This window comes from Capricornis sumatraensis, chromosome 7 (assembly GCF_032405125.1).
Source record: "Capricornis sumatraensis isolate serow.1 chromosome 7, serow.2, whole genome shotgun sequence".
In the NCBI taxonomy this organism is placed as follows: domain Eukaryota; kingdom Metazoa; phylum Chordata; class Mammalia; order Artiodactyla; family Bovidae; genus Capricornis; species Capricornis sumatraensis.
Window position 1 is genome coordinate 18,991,938 of NC_091075.1, and position 20,587 is coordinate 19,012,524.

General features: G+C 39.1%; 1 protein-coding gene across 2 annotated transcripts in view; it reads left to right on the forward strand.

Moving 5' to 3' along the window:
- The window catches only part of COL25A1 (collagen type XXV alpha 1 chain), a 491,061-nt gene that overhangs the window by 274,062 nt on the left and 196,412 nt on the right, over positions 1-20,587 (forward strand). For both annotated transcript variants that reach the window (XM_068975168.1, XM_068975169.1), the window contains exon 5: positions 19,773-19,790. In XM_068975168.1, coding sequence (XP_068831269.1) covers positions 19,773-19,790 — 18 coding nt within the window. The remainder of the gene's footprint in view (positions 1-19,772; positions 19,791-20,587) is intronic.

Genomic DNA, 20,587 nt, shown 5'->3' on the forward strand with positions numbered 1-20,587 from the left:
GGAAATGGCAACCCATCCCAGTACTCTTGCCTAGACAATCGCATGGATGGAGGAGCCTGGTGGGTTGCCGTCTATGGGGTCGCGCAGAGTCGGACACGACTGAAGTGATTTAGCAGTAGCAGCAGCAGCAGTGTTTTCATGGAAGTTGCATGTTCAAAGCCTTTGTGATACAAGAAAGAAAGGCATCTGGGGACACTGCATCTTGAATAAGGTTGAAATGTAAAGTTCGAGAAGATGAGGAAGTAAACCAAAAGCAGAGACTGTAAAGGACCTTGCATGCCATGCTAAGTAATTGTCCTAAAAGTATAGAATCTGAAGGATTTAAGAAGTTGGGTAGCATGATCAGACAGACATTTTAGAAAGATCACTCTTGCTAGAGGATGGGAGGAAGACAAATGGGGAGAGAGAGCTAGTTAAGATATAGTTGCAGTTATTCAGATGAAAAATAAAAGGGCCTGGAGAGATGTAGAGAAGGGGGTGGATTCAGGGTGGACTGATGAGGTAGAAATGGCAAGATGTGTGACTAGGTGAAGGGATGAGGAGGAGAGAGAAGTAGGGGTGATTCTCAGGCTTTGTTCTGGAGAATAATAGTGTGGACCACAGGACAGAAACTAAAGAAAGAAGAGCAGATTGGGGAAGGAGATGACGCTGAAGTCTGATTGGAGCCCACATCCAGAATGAGCAAAAGGACAGGAATGGAGCGGCCTGAGGTGAGCAGGAGTCAGGGGGCCCCAGGGGAGCAGCCTGGGCTGCAGACCAAACCAGAGAGGCCAGGGGCTTGCTCTTCCTAGACCCTGCCCCACTGTGTTCTCCCTTCCCCCCAGCTTCAGGCTGGTGCCATTTTACAGCGTCCTGTGGAAGGAGAGTACAAATAGGAAAACGAACGTGTCTTTACAAAACGGCTGAGTCACCACATCTTCCTATCAGTAAACAAATGAGATCCATATTTGTGTAGCTAACCCACAGAAAAGGAAGAATGTTTGGCAGGCTCAGCAGAAACCCAATCTGGAAACTACAAATTTAAAAACAATTGTTTTAAATTTCATGTCACAAACTTCCTTTTGGAGGCTTCCGTTAGCTACATCTATGTTAGCATACCCTTCTGGGAGTAGAAATATAAGTGCTCCGGAGCTTTGCTGCCCAGAGTCATGGATTTTAGAGGACACATAAAAGCATGCTTTCATCCTGTACTGCAGACACCATCTTTTGTTCTGATATATCATTTCATTCCACGGTAGTAGACGCACATGCTTTGTCTCTTGATTTGCAGTTTGGAGAACAGTTTCAACTTGCTCCCTCCCAGAGCGCATTATTAACAACCAATTGGCATACAGTTTCAGACTTTTTCATAGGTGAGATTGAAAATTGAAAGAGTGGATTAGAGGGTTCTCTGCAGGCACCCTGGATAATTTATCGCGCTTCTGTTGTAATGGCTGGATGGATGTATCTTTCACCATATGTAGCCTTTCATTTAGACTTCTAATCAATGGTGAAGAATAAGAACTGGTTTTTAAAAACCAGCCCTTGGAGTGGAACTAATCAGCTTGTGGTTTCCCTTCAGGTAGTCTGACCATTATCCAATATGCCCTCTATGTCCTCACATAGGAAATGACCTAAATTCCCACTTCAGTTGTGCAGGATTATTTATCCAGATGCCCCCTGCCCGCCGCCCGCCATCTCCATCCAACCCTCTACTTTGCATATTAAAGTTAAGCCTCTAATCATTGGATCCTCACGTCTGGGAAGTTGATACGGCATCACCATTTCATACAAACTTACTTTGTGCCTTATATGGTGTGAACTGAAAAGAAACTATTTTTGAATTCTTGTATTCTTTACCAGTTTGAAAGTTGTGTGAAAGATGAGGATTTATTCCTCCACCTGACTGGATCCCCTGGGCTTTATTTGTTAAGAATGCTATTTTCCCATAGGCATTAGCTCCCATGTTTAGAGGAGAAAAAAATTCCTTATTTTAGCTTTAGTTTGGTAATGTTCATAGAGTTTAGGAGGAGAGACTTTGAAGGGCATAAACAAATGGATGGCGATTTCAGATCGTTGGAACATTTTGAACAAAATGAAAAATTACTTGACCTTGTACCCAATATCATAATTCATAAGAAACTCACTACAGAAATTATGTATTCCCTACAATATGAAATTTCCTATATGCATATATTTAATCAAAACTACAAGGCAAATGAATTTAGATTGGGAAACTCCTATTTACCATAGTGAGAAGTTTTTATTTTATCATCAAAAAGTAGCATTAAAGAGGAGGCAATTTCTTTCATTCCTATTCATTTCAGTAACTTCTGATAGTTTCTAAAAGCTCTAATATAGAGCACCTGGATCATTTTCTAAGTTTGTGTTCTGTTTAAAGTAAATTAAATAGGAAGTTTTCATTTATGTAAATTATTACTGGAAATTGACCTGAATCTTCTCTCTATAGTAGTAGGGACTCAATCTATTGCCATAAAGTACAGTGATTACAAAAATGGGCTACTTTAGTACTTTCAGTGATTTATAATATCCTTATTATATTCTCAGTAGATTACACTCCACAGACAATATAAAAATTTCTTTGGGGAAGAGTTTTGGTAGCAGTCAAGGGCATGATTTTATTAGAATGTTTCTTGTTTGGGGCTAGAAGTCAGCAACATTTCAGGTGTGAAATATTTCCTGCTTTGCTTGTTGACAATAGCTACCGCAGGTGGCTTACTATTAAAATAATTATTATAAGTCTCTTAGAAAATGACATCTTTTTTTGTTGTGTATTTGTTCCCACTTTGTCTCACTTTGTGCTGGCTAGCCTTTTAGTGAATAAATACCTTAGCATATCAAGAATGGTATCTAAATAGCATCCTAAATTGCAGATCTTCAAACTTCTTACTTTTAAACTATAACCAAAACTAGTTGCATGTTTGGCTTTATCTAACAAGAGCATCATATAGAGCCCAATAAATGAATGTGTGTGCTTATGTAAAACTAGCTCCTCATCTAACATCTAAATGTGTATGTAATGGAATACTGCTGCTGCTGCTGCTGCTAAGTTGCTTCAGTCGTGTCCGACTCTGTGCGACCCCATAGACGGCAGCCCACCAGGCTCCCCTGTCCCTGGGATTCTCCAGGCAAGAACACTGGAGTCGGTTGCCATTTCCTTCTCCAAATGGAATACTAAAACCTCCATAATGAAGTATTAAAGTTCTAATATTTGGCATTTACTGGCTTTTAATTTCTTTCTAACAAATTTAGAAATAGTTCAGCAATTGACCAAAATATTGACCCTTAACTTTTCTGTTAGGTAGAAAAAAATTTTTTAGAAAAGGGATCTTTTCCTGAGATTTTTATCTTCAAATTAGGGAAAGTTTCAGAGTGCATAAAATACTATAATTAGAATTTGAGTTGATGAGAACCTCAGAGATAGAGTCCAAGCTTTCCCTTTACTTTTTAAATTAATTAACTAAAAGTGGATCTCAAACACAAAGAAAGACATTGTCACACTGACATAGAACTATTCTGCAGTGATGAAAATGGGCTTATGAATAATGGCATACAGTATTTTCTATCTAGAATAATCTATTTCTAAGAGGATGTCTTTTAAAATCTCCTTATTTTAAAAAGTTCAGTTCCTCAAAGTCCTTATGTCACATCTGTTACAAAGATCCATCTCTTGTTGATCTACAGCCAACTAATTATCCAGAAATGACCCTTCTCACAGTTCATTGTGTTCTTATCATAATGACACAAACCAACATCAAATGTGTTTCCTGAGTGCTGTTCAAGATGAAGTAGCCATGTGCATTCTATTTCTGCACATGGAGGTTTTGGTTTCTTAAAAGAAGAAAGAACTTTTAGGTAAAGATGCCTTTCAGTTTCAATCAGCCATAAGCTTTTACCTTGACATTTTAAAAATATTTGTGTGGTTAAGAAATAGAATAGCACCATGAAGGTGCTACTTTTAAATATTTCCTACTTTTAAATAATATTAGTTTCTAATGACTTGAATTAAACCTCAAAACTTTGTTGATCTCTAATTACTTGTTTTACCTTAATTTAAGTGAAAATAGGGTTAAGAAAGCTTGAGAATCTACTTGCTATCAAAGAATTTGAATTATTGGCGTTATTTATAAACTTTATTTTTTTTGGTTTTTGGATTCAAACCTTATTTAAACAAAGTTAATTATTATGCAAATGAAATGATAAAAATTTATTACAAAATGACCTGAGACTGAATGTGGTGTATGTTTGTTGTAAAGGATATTGCTGCAAAAAATAAATTATTTTCTTTTCCTATATGGGTTAGAAGAAAATATGAGTCTACCACATTGTTAGGTTTGATATCTCATTATCCTTAACTACCATGGGCTCTTCGTGAAGGGGTGATGCTGAAAAGAATTTAGAAACCTGGGAGATGTCTATACAGAAAATAGGTGAAAACTCTATTATCTAGGGTCATAAAGGAAAGCGATTTCAAACATATTGTTTCCTTCAAAAGTTTGAAATGAATCATGGTTTGGTTGAAATGCTTGAGCTCTCTCTTCTGATGGAGACTGCCCTTCACTGTGCCTGCCTGCAGTCACAACGTGGCTGTACAAATAAGGAGGCCAGATTCCACTAGTACCGATGGTGCATGTGGGAATAGAGGCGGGGGCTAAAGGAACCTGGAACTGCACCACACCTGGCCTCTGACATCGGTGAAAAATCCTCCCTCGACTTAATGGCAGAACCAGGTCCCTCGACTTCCTTTGTGAATAAGGACAGTGCTACATAACTCTCATGTCCTAGTTCATGCTTCATACACCTATACGGTGTGTGTGCATGTGGGTGTGCGTGAACTAAAACTTCTCCCCGAACTCCCCTTTCCATGGGAAAAAGAAATGAATGGCTAAGGTTTGCAGTTTGTCAAAAGCTTTGAAGAGATGGCTTTAGCAGACGTTATTTCTGGAGGCTTGTACCGCCCCTCCACCCCTTTCGGAAGGACCTGGTGGGTTAGCCTAATTTGCTTCATGCACACCAATTATTAATACAAGCCTCTACCTGTGCCTACTTCCTTTCATTTATACAATTTCAAGGATGGCCAGTCAGCGTGCTCCAGGCAGGACATAGAACCATTCATGCATGGGAACTCGAGCTTTATTCTCTCCCCAGGAGGCTCCTGGCATGCTGTGGCCACAGCCCAGGGAAGACTATCTTTTAGCCCTCAGCGGCTATTTAGAATCATTCAGAAAGAACCTGCTAAGCTTCATCAATAGAGGTAATTTAGCCAGTGGCTCTAAAAATGCTAAGTTACAATTCCCATCTCAACTGAGAACATTTATGTTATAGAACTGAAATGTATTCAGTGTACTCTTGATGATGTTACCATCTCTAATTTAGCCCCAGCATCATTAACTGCATGACAGTATCTATTAAAATAAATTAGGGTAGTTTACTTTTCAATCATTTTTGTCACAGCAAGAAGAGAGGATTAACTAGTTTCCACAATTCAAACCTATGTCAAAAGGTCTTCCAGTTGCTTGGGAAGAAAAAAATCCAATAAAATATGGAAATCTGACAATGTACAAATTTCTCTGTGTCACTTGTAACTGCAGATCCCCCCACTGAAGGGTCTGTGCCTTCTTTTTCCTTGTTCCTCTAGCACTACCATAGTGCTTGGCATTTAGTGGATTGATTGAATAAAAATTCATACAAAGATAAACTTTTAAAGTCAAATATTATATGCCTTCCACTGTCCAGGATGGAGTTTAGAATAATAGCTAAAAAGTTCAGGTTCTAGAATCTGAAAGTATTTCAGTACTGCCACTTTCTAGCTGTGTGATCTTGGGCAAGTCATTCACTCTGTCTGTCTCAGTTTCCACAACTGTATAATGGGTCTAACGATGGTACCTATTAATGTTCACAAAACAAAAGGCACAGTGCTGTCTAACTGTCGCAGCACCATACGTGTTAGCTGTTCAAAGAGCATACCGTTTAATAGGGGAAGTAAGATACCAAGAGCCATAGTTTAAGGCAGAATATAATGACATAAAATAAGGAAATGATCTGTGGCTATTCAGAAGAAATAAAGTTCCTATCTGCTGTGAGAAAACAGGCAGGTCTTTGAAAGAAATGAAAGCTCTAAAAAGCCTGGATGGGATTTCAACAAGTGAAGTGGGCAGGAGGGCAGCCAGACTGGGTGGAGAGCAGGAACAAGAATCTCTGAGGTCAGAAGCCTGGAGCAGGAGGAGGAGGTCACAAGGACCATGGCTTCCCAGGGGGCTCAGTTGGTAAAGAATCTGCCTGCAATGCAGGAGACGCAGGAGACGTAGGTTCGATACCTGGGTCAGGAAGCTTCTCCTGGAGGAGGCAATGGCACCCACTCCAGTATTCTTGCCTGAAAAATTCCATGGACAGAGGAGCGTGGAGGGCTACAACCCATGGATCCACAAAGAATCGGACATGACTGAACACACACATGCACGCAAGGGCCGTGGATCCCTCCAGTGGCTGAGCCAAGGACTTGGACTCCCGCGTCTAACTGAGCCGTGATTTGGTCAAGATGAGATGTCATTATCTTTGGTGGAGCAAAATTGAAGTTTTGAAGTTGGGTCAGATCCTGCTGGGCCTGCTTGAGTCCTCCAGGTGCCATATTTCTTCCTCTGGCATTTCAGCAGCACTTTGTTAACATAGCCACTGTAATCCTTGAAGTTTTGTGACTTGATTGGTAAAGTTTCTTTGGCCTTCTTACAGAAAATGTAGGAAATGGTGATTCATGGAAATTCTATGGTAGCTTATCACAAACAATGTCTGGAAAGGTGAATTATAGGAAATCCATAGCCTTTTAGGCAACATACAGGCTTCCCTGCTGGCTCAAGTGGTAAAGAATCTGCCTGCAAAGTAGGAGACACAGGAAATGCAGTTTGATCCCTGGATCAGGAAGATCCCCTGGAGAAGTAAATGACAACCCACTCCGCTATTCTTGCCTGGGAAATCCCATGGACAGGGGTCTGGCAGGTTACAGTCCATGGGGTCTCAAAGAGTCATTCATGACTGAGTGTCCACTCACTAGGCAACATACTTTGCATAATTGCTCTATACTTCTAATAATTTTTGAGTCTCTATTGAATATAGATAATATTATTTTTATTATTGTTATAGTACATGTTATTGAAACTGTATTCCTGTTATTAAGCCTAAGGAGATAGAAACATAACTAAAATAAAGTTAGAAGTATGGTTTTAAAAACTGTTAAAACATCACTGGTTAAAAACTATAATGATAGATTAAGATCACAGCAGACATTCTACTAATTGAACTTATTAAAGATAGTCTACTGGGTATATCATAAATGTAATGTGGAAAGAATAAAAAATTAATCTGACAAAGAACTGGAAAACACTGTCCTGTGGCCCTCTCATATCCTCACTTTCCTCCTGAACAGATTAGATGTCTTGTTCGATCATTGCACTCCTGCTCTTGTTTGCGTACACCTCTAACTCCCTCTCTCCCTCTGTCTTGCCCTGGGGAGACCACAAACCTACTTAAATCCAAGTCACCCTCCACTCTGCACCTGCACCTGCCCAGCTGAAGGCAGATGGAGGAAAACAACCCTGCTAACTGGCCTCATTTTAAACACTCAACCACTGATCCTGAGGATGCACAGTGCTGTCCACGTCTGCAATCCAGTCACTGTCTAACTTTCTTAGCTGTTTTAGATTTTTTCCTTGCTCAATTCTCTAGCATCTCCTTCACACTTAATGTTGTTCAAAAGTATTGTTTGTTGTTTCTCTGAGAAAATAGAAGCCATCAGAATAGAATTCTGTGCACTCCCACCACCAAATCTGATCGTTTACTCAGATCTGTACCCTCCTTTCCTCCTGCTACAAGAAACAAACTGTTCCTTCCTTGTGCAGTTGAACCAATCCCCTCTGCCTTGCTCAAGGTCATTGCTCTTCAATTGTTGTTTCTCTTCTGTATCATCAATTTTTCCTCTCTATTAAATAATTCTGTTAACACAAATGAAACCATAAGATCATCCATCTTAGGGGGAAAAAACTTTCCTTGACCCCATACCTTTCTGTAGACCCTGTTGCACTTTGCGTCCACTGTCCTTCACAGCAAAACTCCTAGGAAGACGTGTCCATAACTATCTCTTGATGCTAACAAGATATTAATATCTACCACTCCGCTGAATCCTTCTTGTTAGGGTCACTGATTACCTTCACTATGACAAATTCAGGGATCAGCGTTCTGTTCAAATGTTACTAGATCATATTTAACAGAGCCTATTGCTCTCTTCTTGTTGAAACACTTTTATTGCTTATCTCTTTGGTGGGTATCTCTCTTTCAAGGTGTGCCTCCAATCTCACTGGCCCCTCCTCAGCCTGGCTAGTTCGTTTACTTCTTCTTGGTCTCTAAATGTTGTGCTCGAAGGCTCAGTCCTTGGACCTTTTTTCTTCCTTATTTGCATTCACTTGCTAGGTGATTGCATGTAATCTCATGGTTTTAATATTATCTATATGTCAAAGGTTCCCAGATTCATATCTGCAGCCTAGACTTCTCCTCTACTCTGGACTTGTATATCTAACTATCTACTCAACATCCCTACATGGCTGTTTCACAGATACCCCAAACCATATGTCCAAAACCAAATTCCCCAACCCTGCTCCACTTTAGTCTTCTCCACAACAGTAAATGACATTGCCATTCCTTTGGTTGCTCCAGTCAAATCTTGGAGTCACTCCTGACTCCTCTTTTTTCTCACACCCTGCATTCAATCTGTCTACAAATCTTATACCACTTTCTTCACAATATTCAGTTCAGCTCAGTCACTCATTCAGATCTGATTCTTGGCGACCCCATGCACTGCAGCACACCAGGCCTCTTTGTCCATTGCCAACTCCCAGAGTTTACTCCAGCTCATGTCCATTGAGTTGGTGATGCCATCCAACCATCTCATCCTCTGTTGTCCCCTTCTCCTCCTGCCTTCAATCTTTCCCAGGATCAGGGTCTTTTCAAATGAGTCAGTTCTTTGCATCAGGTGGCCAAAGTATTGGAGTTTCAGCTTCAGCATCAGTCCTTCCAATGAATATTCAGGACTGATTTCCTTTAGGATGGATTGGTTGGATCTCCTTGCAGTCCAAGGGACTCTCAAGAGTCTTCTCCAACACCACAGTTCAAAAGCATCAATTCTTCAGTGCTCAGCTTTCTTCACAGTCCAACTCTCACATCCATACATGACTTCTGTAAAAACCATAGCTTTGACTAGATGGACCTTTGTTGGCAAAGTAATGTCTCTGCTTTTTAATATACTGTCTAGGTTGGTCATAACTTTTTTTCCCAAGGAACAAACATCTTTTAATTTCATGGCTGCAGTCACCATCTGCAGTGATTTTGGAACCCCCCAAAATAAAGTCTGTCACTGTTTCCACTGTTTCCCCATCTATTTGCCGTGAAGTGATGGGACCAGATGCCATGATCTCAGTTTTCTGAATGTTGCGTTTTAAGCCAACTTTTCACTCTCCTCTTTCACTTTCATCAAGAGGCTCTTCAGTTCTTTGCTTTCTGCCTCTGTGACTGCATCCCTGCCTGTTTCCTGTCGCTCTCTTGCATCCAGACCCTGGACTGGAAGATCTTATCTCCTTAGTGGGCACTCCTCTTGCTCTTCATTTTCCCTCTTTCCCTCTTTCCTTCCATGATGACCCTATACAACAGGACCCTCCTGCTCTGTCCTCCTTATCCTCATATATTTTTCTTCTTTACCATTATCACTACTGGGTGGATTATTTATAAACATTTTTCTGCAGTCTGTCTCCCCCTACAATGGACTTTGCTTTATTTCTCATATTTACTATTCCTAGTATTTGAAAAATGCCTAACCCACAGGAGTGGCTTATGAATATTGATTGACTGGATAAATGAGCTATCAACCACAGTTTTCCCAGCTTCATCCCACACCCAGATGACTTCTACTTCAGAGTGCTTTGAGATTTAGGGCTTCGCATACCTCCCATTTTCTGCCCCTGTACACCCAAGTGTATTATTTGCATCTAGCCTCACTTCCTTTCTCCTCTTCTCAGACAGAGTGATGTTTCTTCTCCTTGCCCTGATTCTCTGACACCACCTCTTTTTGTGTTCTCTTGTATTGATATATTGTGCTCTAAAAGCCTTTTCTTTCCTCTCAGCTAAGAGTTGTCTGTCAGTTTGCAAACATTGTCAGATTCTTCCCTTCTACTGCAAAAACAAATAAAGAAAAAAAAAAAACTTATGATCTACAGCCCTTTTAGCTTCTATCCAGTTTCTTTTTTTCCCTTTATACACAACTACTCAAAAGAATTGTCGGCTGAGATTGATGAAGAGTTGGTACACATGCTTTCCACTTTTTGCCTTTTATAGACATTGCTGATTAATCCCAGTGCCATTTTCAAAGTCTATAACCCAGCCTCAAAGCCTTCTCTTAACACATTATCCCAGGTGGCCTTTCACAACTAGAGTTGCCACTTGGGATGACGCCTGCTTGCTTATCTTGCCTTAACTTTCTCACCTCACTGCTCAGACAATTACATTTCATATTCTTACTTCCTGTGGGTTAAATGCAATGGACTCTTTGCAGTCTTCATTTAATTCTTTTTGAAATTCTCTGCAATATGGGCTTTATCAAACTCACGTTTATTGTTATTGTTTTTCATTCTCTTCCTCCTCAGTTACCTTCTGGGGACTCTATTCCTTCTTTCCCCATAAAATGTTTATTTTTGTCTATGCAAGGATTCTTAACCTGGGATGAAAGATTTGCTAGAGAATCCATGGATGGACTTAAAATGTGTGTTTTGTGTGTGCAGAATATTAAGTGTTTGGTGTATGGATATGTCTAGCTAGAGCAGCTATATCTTTTATCCGATTCAAAGGAGAGTGAAGAATGACTGCTACTTGCTTCCTCTGGATTGTTGTTCAGTCGCTCAGTTGTGTCTGACATTTTTGCGATCCTGTGGACAGGCCAGGCTTTCCTGTCTTTCGCTGTCTCCTGAGGTTTGCTCAAACTCATGTCTGTTGAGTCAGTGAGGCCATCCAACCATCTTATCCTCTGTCGCCCCCTTCTCCTCTTGCCCTCAATCTTTTCCAGTATCACAGTTTTTCCAGTGAGTCAGCTCTTCATATCAGATGGCCAAAGTATTGGAACTCAGCTTCACCTTCCAGTGAATATTCAGGGTTGATTTCCTTTAGGATTGACTGGTTTGATCTCCTTGCAGTCCAAGAGATTCTCAAGAGTCTTCTCCAGCACCACAGTTCAAAAGCATCAGTTCTTCAGTGCTCAGCCTTCTTTATACTCCAACTCTGACATTCATACATGCCTATTGGAAAAACCATGGACTTCCCTGGTGGCTTAGATGGTAAAGTGTCTGCCTACAACGTGGGAGACCCGGGTTTGATCTCTGGAGAAGGAAATGGCAACCCACTCCAGTATCCTGGAGAATCCCCTGGATGGAGGAGACTGGTTGGCTACAGTCCATGGGGTCTCAAAGAGTCAGACACGACTGAGGGACTTCACTGGAAAAACGATAACTTTTGACTAGATGGACCTTTGTCAGCAAAATAGTGTCTCTGCTTTTGAATATGCTCTAGGTTTGTCATAGCTTTTCTGTTTTTGAAGTTGTGTGATTGGGAATGTTACCCAGCCTCTCTGAAACTTGGTTCATTCAACTACAAATGATGGAAATGACCCCTAATTTGTAGGCTTATTGTAATGGAAATGTCATTTGTGGTGCTCTTGGTGCCTTGTGGGAAGTAAGTTACAGTTGTTATGATACAGCCCCAAACACCTTGGTCCCTAAAGTACACAGAGCCTCTCCACCTGAATTTTGAAATAGGTTTTCATTTTTAGGGCTCTGTCTTACTGGAGCAAAAAGCATTATGTGACTCATGTAGTATCAATTAGTTGACTCTGCTTTAATTAACTTATTAATGCAAACATGTAAGGCAGCTGCAGAGAGCATGAAGTCCATTTTTTGCACAATATTTAGAAAATTGGGCATTTACATAAATTTAATCAGACTGAGAGATGTTTACAAATTGGCTTCTCATATTATCTGGCACAATCAAAATAGCACACTTTTAAAGATGTAATAAAATTGGGAGAAGCCAAATTATTCATTATATACAATTTAAGAAAAATTTGTTAGGCAGTAAAGATTGCCTCTGTATTCTTTAAAAAGCATGTATTTTTCAAAACAGTGGAAGCTGAGCAGGTGTCTCTACTCACATATATTCTATGTGTTTATTGTATTCTATTAAACGTATGTTTGTAAACTTGTCATTTATTTACACCTTCCAGATTCCATGCCAGTTGGTGAAAGAACTTGGAGATGTAGTTTGTTTTAGAAGTTTGATACACATTTATATCCAAAATTATACATCCTTTAAATGGCTTTATAAAATAATACAGCTAAATCCCCAAGCCTAAATATTTTGGTCTGCAAAATTGCAGTTTCCCAACAAACTCAACTGAGCAGGAATCTCCAGTCTACATGAACCATGGCCTTCTATAGTTGGCTCTTGACTCTAGAACTCTCCTGCCCCTGTGTCTATGACAGCCCCATTCCTAGAAATGATGTGGGGCATCCATAGAAGGTGAATTCAAAATGCTTACTTATTGAATTTTAAAGAATAGTTTGAAGAATTTTTCAAATTCTTCCAAGTAATTAAAAACACCCTGAATTGAGAAAGTTGGAAAATGGAATTCAAATCACTGACCTAGATCTTTGAGTGAATGAATCTACTATGGAAAAAATTTGGTTCTGTTTAAAAATTTCTGCAGTGAATTAGGTATAATGCTAAATATTTTTATGATCAAGACATGGGGCTAGAAAAATATTGGGAAGTAAAGAAAACTCTTAGTATAGAAATAATTGCTCATCATTCCACTACCAAGAAATAATTACCATTTTCATGTATTCTTTCTCTCTTCTTTCTTCTCTTCCTATCTTCTCCTCCCTCACCTCCTTCCTTGCTTCCTTCATTTTCTCTCTTTATTTCCTTCCTTCTTTCTTCATATAGATATATTTACAAACATATGTCTGAATAAATACATATATCTATATGCATGTAGAATTATACCCCAGAAAAATATATAATCTGTATTTTATGTAATACAACATGAATAAATAAAATATATGAATTGTATAATTGGAATAACACTGTCTTATAATTGTTGTATCATAAGGAATTAATTGTGTGCATGCTAAGTCGCTTCAGTCATGTCCGTCTCTTTGTGGATCCTATGGACTGTAGCCAACCCAACTCCTCCATCCATGGGATTCTCCAGGCAAGAATACTGGAGTGGACTGCCATGCCCTCCTCCAGGGGAGCTTCCCCACCCAGGGATGGAACCCTCATCTCATGTCTCCTGCATTGCAGGCAGGTTCTTTACTACTAGCACCTCCTGGGAAGTCCTAAGAAATAATCATATATAGTCAAATATTTGTATAGAAATAAGTAGACACTGTTTATAGTAGCAAAAATCTAAATCAACCTCAGTGGAATATTAAGCATTCAATACATTTAAATATTATAAATTAATGCATAAATAGAATCCTTATCTTTCTTATGCTCTGTATGTGAAACTTTTAATGACAAAAAATGCACCTGATAAAATTCTTTACTTTTTTATGTTCCCACTATGACCATTTAATCATAAGATAAACATAGCATGGTGTTAGAAAAATAATAATGTTTTAAAATTATTGTGGGAAGGACTTAATCTGCTTAAGTATGAATAAATCTTTAAATAAATCATGTTATTTATTTATAAAAGGTAACCATCATGGAAGAACTCTTCCAAGTTGTGAATGAATTTTTGTTTCCTTTAAATTGAACCCAACGAAACCATCTCCATGTTCACTCTCACTTTCTCTCTTTTCTCTTTCAAATAAACAGGAAAGACATATCCACCAGGCTTGAGTCTATAGCTATTTATTTTCCTCTTGCGTGGAATATGACTTTTCCTTCCCAGAATTAAAACCACAGAGGATTAAGTATTTTTCAAAAGAAAAGCTTAAATTGAAATACTCTTATCTAAGTAATATTATGTGACTGTGACTAAGGTAAGAATTATTAATATCTATCCTGCAGGGTAACACAACAGGCAGTATAAATTATGAATAATGTTTGTTTCAGCCAAGCACGTAAGAGTCCTTGGAAGTGTGAGCAGTTTACAGTCACTGAGAGATTAGGCAGTCTTTGCAAAGCCATTTCTTAATGCACATAATCTGTATTGCTTTATTTCTTCAATTGTTTTTCTCTGTAGTTCATCATTCCCATGTAAATTTGTTTTTAAAATTAATAGACACTTTATAATCTAAATTTGAATTAGTCAAATGAATTGTTGGTGTTGGTTTTATAGCCCACTTTGAATTGCCATGCTACAATGGTATAGCATTTTATAATTTGCAAAGCCATTTGATATAATATTCTCACATTAATTAGATACAGAGGCTTAATCAAACTAGGGAGTGGTTGGTCTTCAAGATATCAGTCTCATGCGTTTTGTCCTAAGGCACATAGGTAGGTGTCTAAACTTCCCCTGACACCCTTGCAGGCTTCTGCCTTAGCTCCATCTCTGGCATCTGAAGAAGATTCCAGTGAGGGAGGAGACTTCCTCTTCAACATAAATGTGTTTATTTGCATGAGCAGAAGCCAAGAGTTTAAGAAGTTATATTTTGAAAATACAACTCTGAAATGTAAGGATAGCCAACTTGCTAATGATTCTCTAAAAATACTGTAACCAATTTGAGGACCAGTCAAAATATTCTCACCTTTCAGCAATTCAGTGATTGTTTCCAAAGCACCTTGTAACTTAGGCACTGGGGTGTCAGGGATTAAATGTGAAGAGACTCGCAGGATGAGCAAAAGTCCTGCTTCCTGGTGCTGCAAATGTAGAGTACACATGCTCTGCTTACTGGCACAGACTTTAGGTCAACCTGCGACTCAGGAAAGGTTAAGGGATCCCGCTGACATGGTTCTACATGAGTGCGTGCGTGTGCATGCTGTCGCTTCAGTCGGGTCTGACTCTGTGTGACCCTAGGGACTGCAGCCTGCCAGGCTCCTCTGTCCATGGTAAACTCCAGGCAAGAATACTGGCATGGGTTGCCGGGCCCAGCTCCAGGAGGTCTTCCTGACCCAGATATTGAATTCATGTCTCTTAAGTCTGCCTGCATGGGCAGACAGGTTCTTAACTGCTAGTGCCACCTGGGAAGCCTGATGGTTCCTATGATAGGATTGCAATTGGTCCACAGAATGGCTGCCATCAGAATAATCCTGTTGCCAACTGAAACAATCTGAAGCTTTACCTGCATGCTTGCTTCATGTGCTCTTTTCTCCTGAAAAGAAAAATAAACTCGACATCTGAATATGTGGATTTGAACATTTTCAAGAGGTGATGAAGTTACGATGATCATCTTCAAATGATCTTTTTAGACTGTAAAGGTTTGAAAATACAAAAGCATAGAAATGATTATTAAAAAAAATTTTTTTTTCAGTTCAAGACAGTGAAATAAACTGAATCTGAGTACACTAACAGTGATAGTCAAGCTTAGGTTTCTTAATGCTGCTATTGCTATTGCTAAGTCACTTCAGTCGTGTCCGGCTCTGTGCAACCCCATAGGCGGCAGCCCACCAGGCTCCCCCATCCCTGGGATTCTCCAGGCAAGAACACTGGAGTGGGTTGCCATTTCCTTCTCCAATGCATGAAAGTGAAAGGTGAAAGTGAAGTCACTCAGTGATGTCCTACTTAGCGACCCCATGGACTGCAGCCTACCAGGCTCCTCCACTCATGGGATTTTCCAGGCAAGAGTACTGGAGTGGGGTGCCATTGATTCTAAGTTAAGTGCTTTCTAATTACCTTGAAGCAGAGGGAACACCTTTTAGAGGTTCATGAACAATCATCCTCAAGTTTTTGTAACTGAAAGTAATTTTATTTAAAACTTATCACTGTAAAAATGTATGTGGGTCTGATATCCTAATCAGTATTTCAAAGTAAGATGGTATGTGACAGTACAAATTCTGTGTGCCTTTCTGTGCACGTGCTAACGGAAAGATGGCATTTGTCCCATCGGAGAAAGAATGACCCGAATCACCAGCCATAAAAAAAGTACCATGTGGTGAAACTAATTGCCTCAGTCAAAAATCTAAATGACTTGGTTGATTTAGAAAAGAGTGTTAGTACTTTCTGGCAACCATAGTTGTGATAACAGCCTGGCAAAAACTGGTTAATACTGCTCCTTAATTGCCTAAAGTGACATACATACTCCAGCGATATGTCTTCTTGTTTATCACGTTCCATCTTGGTTTACTTGCCTCACGAAACTTTTAACTTGCTTTGAACACTTTTCTGTCAAGCGTCAGCTACTGGCTGATTGTTTTCCGCCATGCTGTTCTGATTACCACGTTTTCAAGTCAGCTTTGCCTGCTGTTTCTTTTTCTTCACGCTGGTGCCTTAGCTGCCTTGAGGGCATTGCACTGAGCTGTTGACGTCCGGTAAATCAGCAACTCCATTCTCCATCTTTAAATGTCTGGCCTCAACTTCAGTATTTCTGTGATTTAACTACTTCTCTTGGCATGGCTCCTGATTATGCTAGATTGTACTCTTTGGGTTTTTATTTATAGAAGCATTTTGATGATTCACTTGGGAGAAAAAGGTCCTTTTCAGCCATTTTTAAAGATTCAACTTAAAAGTTTTATTTGCTAACCTTCATCATAATTTTTAACTCCTCAGAGTGCATTTTAGAAAACCAAAAGAAATTCACTTTCACTTTTGATTGCTAATAATATTCACTACCTATGAGTTAGAATAGACTTGAAAATGATCCCCTGATATATGAAAACACTTGTACCACTCAGTGAACTGCTCAGTGGCAACAAAGAAATTCGGAGATACATCTTTGGGTGATCTGTCTGTGAAGACGTCTTCGTCACAGTGTCTTGGATCGCCAAGGATATTTCCGAGATGCCCTTCTGGGGCTCTTGCCTGCTCTCTATGCTCTGCTCTCCGTGGGGGAACTTAACACTTCCACACCCTCTGAAACCTCTCCTCCGACGCTTCACTCACTTAGCCAGATGGCTTTACTACCATGACTGCCAGATTCCAGCTGCTGGACTGCTTTCTTATAGGTGTTCACTAGGAGACACCTGGTATTCTAGGTGTCTCCAGGTGAATAGCTTGTTGCATCACACTGAGTTAAGGAGACTTGGTGTAGGCAGCCCTGGAATCTTGTGTACGATACGTAAGACTTACATTGTGTAAGGATGTAAAACGTCCCATGTTTTAGGGAGGTTGCCAAATTTGCCATTTAGTTTGCATTGTTTTTCTGGGAATCCTCTCTGTCAACCCACTTCCATCTCTCTTTTTCACATTCCCCACCCTGCACATATACACATACATATACACACACCAAACACACCTCAAATTCATATTTGACATTAGGGTAATCTGAGGTCCCTGGTGCTGTATATGTTCCAATGCCTAGATAAAAGTCAACTTTTTATCTTTACCATCATTTGCTATTTGTTCTCACTATCACTGATAAAAAGTTCATAATGCAATGTATATTTGTGCAGTTTATACAGACATTGTGCTAAAAGTCATTTGTTAAATGTAATGGCAGAAATGCTAGTTTTTAAAGATGGACAAGAAAAGCCTGTAATTTGTAAAACAACCATAGATATGAAAAAATCTCAGCAATGATGCTAAAATATATTCCTTTGAAGAAATTCTTTCTGATTTTAGAGATGTCTACATTTTAGTCTTTAACCATGTGAGAGAGGTACTTTATTCTGAGGTTCTATAAAAGGTTCATGGTCACATTTCAGAGTGTGCATTAGCTTAAAAGTTTGGAAAGATCAAAAGCGTAAAGCGTCCAGAGGAAGAGTGATAATGTGAGAGCTAGTGAGCAGGTACTGTAATTTCATCCATTATGCAGATCTGGAAGATCCATATTTATATGCAGATGAACAGCCCTGTACTTATAGGTTCTCCGTGTTTAGAGCTGATGTGAGAGCTGTTTGCTACCCTCAAGAACCTTTGCTGACCCGGTTTCTGTACAGGTATCAGTTAAGAGGCTGGGTGCCCTCTGGCCCTAGGTCTTCATCTAGAAGCAGAGATTCAAGCTGCTGCAGCCTGGGAGTACCTGGGAGGTTTAGTGTCCACTCAAGTTAAGTGTGCTCTGGGACCATGCTCAGCTCAGTTAAGTCTGCTTACAGCTCTGAGTTTAAACTTCCAGAGTGAAAGGCAAAATGGCCTGCTACAAAACGTTTGAACTTTGGAATCAGTTTGGATTTAAAGTTTGCCCTTTTTGCCTATAGGCTGTGTGATTTTTAGCTTATTTCTATGAGTCAGTGATCTCCTGGTGGTTCAGACCATAAAGCATCTACCCGCAATGCGGGAGACCTGGGTTCAATCCCTGGGTCGGGAAGATCCCCTGGAGAAGGAAATGGCAACCCCCTCCAGTACTCTTGCCTAGAAAATCCCATGGATGGAGGAGCCTGGTGGGCTACAGTCCATGGGGTCGTGAAGAGTTGGACGTGACTGAGCGATTTCACTTTTCCATGAGTCTCAGTTTCTTCATTTATAAAATGCAGGACAGTTATAATAAATGGAATAACAGATCCAAATTTGCCTGGGACTGTAAGGAATGAATGAATGGTATTTTCTTATCCCTCTGCATCACTAAAGAGTCAGGGGTGGGGTGAGTCACATCCACAGTAGCTTGGTATAACTCCCCTTCCTGGTTTGATAGATAAAATCTAGACAAAGCTCTTGGATCTGTTCTATCACCAGTCAGTTAGAGAATGTGTGCCTAGAGGAATTCCAAGTCTGAAGAGAAGCTGAAAGAGAAGGAAAGAGTCTTCTCTGGGAGTTGTATTAGCTCCTTGATTTTTGTGTGTAATACTCAGTGGCACACAGGTGATATAATGAGATTATACATTATTTACTTTTTAAGATTCCCTAATTCAGTGTGAACTTTTTCTTTCATCTCATCTATGCAAAATCCAACTGGAGATTTGAAGAAGGTGATGTATAATCAATACTTTTATTCACAGGTGGTTTTCCTTTAGTAAGAAGCACTTGCAGTTATGCTGTTTTGAAATTTTTATTAGTTTAAGCAACAAGAAAGTGACATTCAAAATAAATCTGATTGACCAGAGGTTACATAATCTTGTTTGTATGAGGAGTTATGATGTACTTTAATTGAGCCAAAGACCTCTCATATTCTTTTAAAATGCCCTTAGGTTAGATTATGCAGAATAATATAGATGTTTAGTTTTTAATAGACTTAAAATATTATTGAAACAATGAGAAATGTAAAGAGTTGGTGAATTCTAAAATTAAACAGCTGCCTCTTTTTTCTTCTCTCTGTGCCATCTCTGAATATGTAGCTCATAATAATAATGTGCTAGAAGAGCCTCCCTTTATGTAACCCATTCATTATTATCATGTGAGATGTATTTCACCCTTTGCCTTTTCTTTCTCCATTTTAATTCTAGAGCACAGTAAAATTCTTGAGTCATTTTGGAGTTACATATAACAGATATAACATCAAGATTTTAGATAGATAGCATAGAGTAAAAATATTAAGAAATAACTTTATTAAAACACGAAGTGAAATTGTCTGTAGTTAGGTATTATAATTTTCAGAAATATTTTGAAAACATGTTCGGAACTAGTTTAAGTTTTGATACTGAAAATATTCACTTAAGAAGCAATTTTGTAACTATTTTCCTTTTTTACTCCTTTTCAATTGCAGGGTCATCCTGGTCCTCAGGTAAGTGAACACTTTTTCTTCTCACAAATTAATTTCAATTTAGGATTTTTCCAGCCTAGAGGTTTTGCAATTCTTTTCAAAGCATATAAAACAGCTATGAACCAGTAATCATGACACCACTCAGTGGACCAAATATTTCCCAGGAGTAAATCTTTGGGGCCTCTTCAGGATTGCGTGAGTCATATCAGCTGTTGGGCCAGATGGCAAGTTTAACAATGCACTATCATATAAAGCAAGACTCTTTAATAGATCTGAGACAGTGCCACAGGGCTTTAATGTAAGATAAAATGACTTAGTAGTAGATGTTGGGTAGGAACTGGTTGGCGTTAGGTACTGATTCATCATTACTAATACATTGTAGTCAATCTATTTAGATTACCATCCTATCAACTAATTTTGATTTATTATAGATAGATATTTAATTTGTTCTACATTTCCTTTTTTTAAGCTTTTTTAAAAATTTATTTTTAATTGGGGGAAAATTACTTTAATGTTGTGTTGGTTTCTGCCGTACAGCAGTGCAAATCAGCCATAATTAAATGTATATCAACTCCCTCCCCTCCCTATATTTTCAGTATAAACTAACTGCTGAAGACATGATCTATCATTATGAATGCAGTTAGCAGACAATATTTTGAGCCCTAAATCACAGTGAAGAAAATGAGGAAATATTATGAAGGGGAGGAATGTGTATAAAGATGAAACACACAGAAGAAGAGAGTTGTCAGAAATGAACAGTCAATAAAAAACCCTCAGTGTTAGCAATTATTGTAGTGAGTAGGAAACCAGAGAGAAGA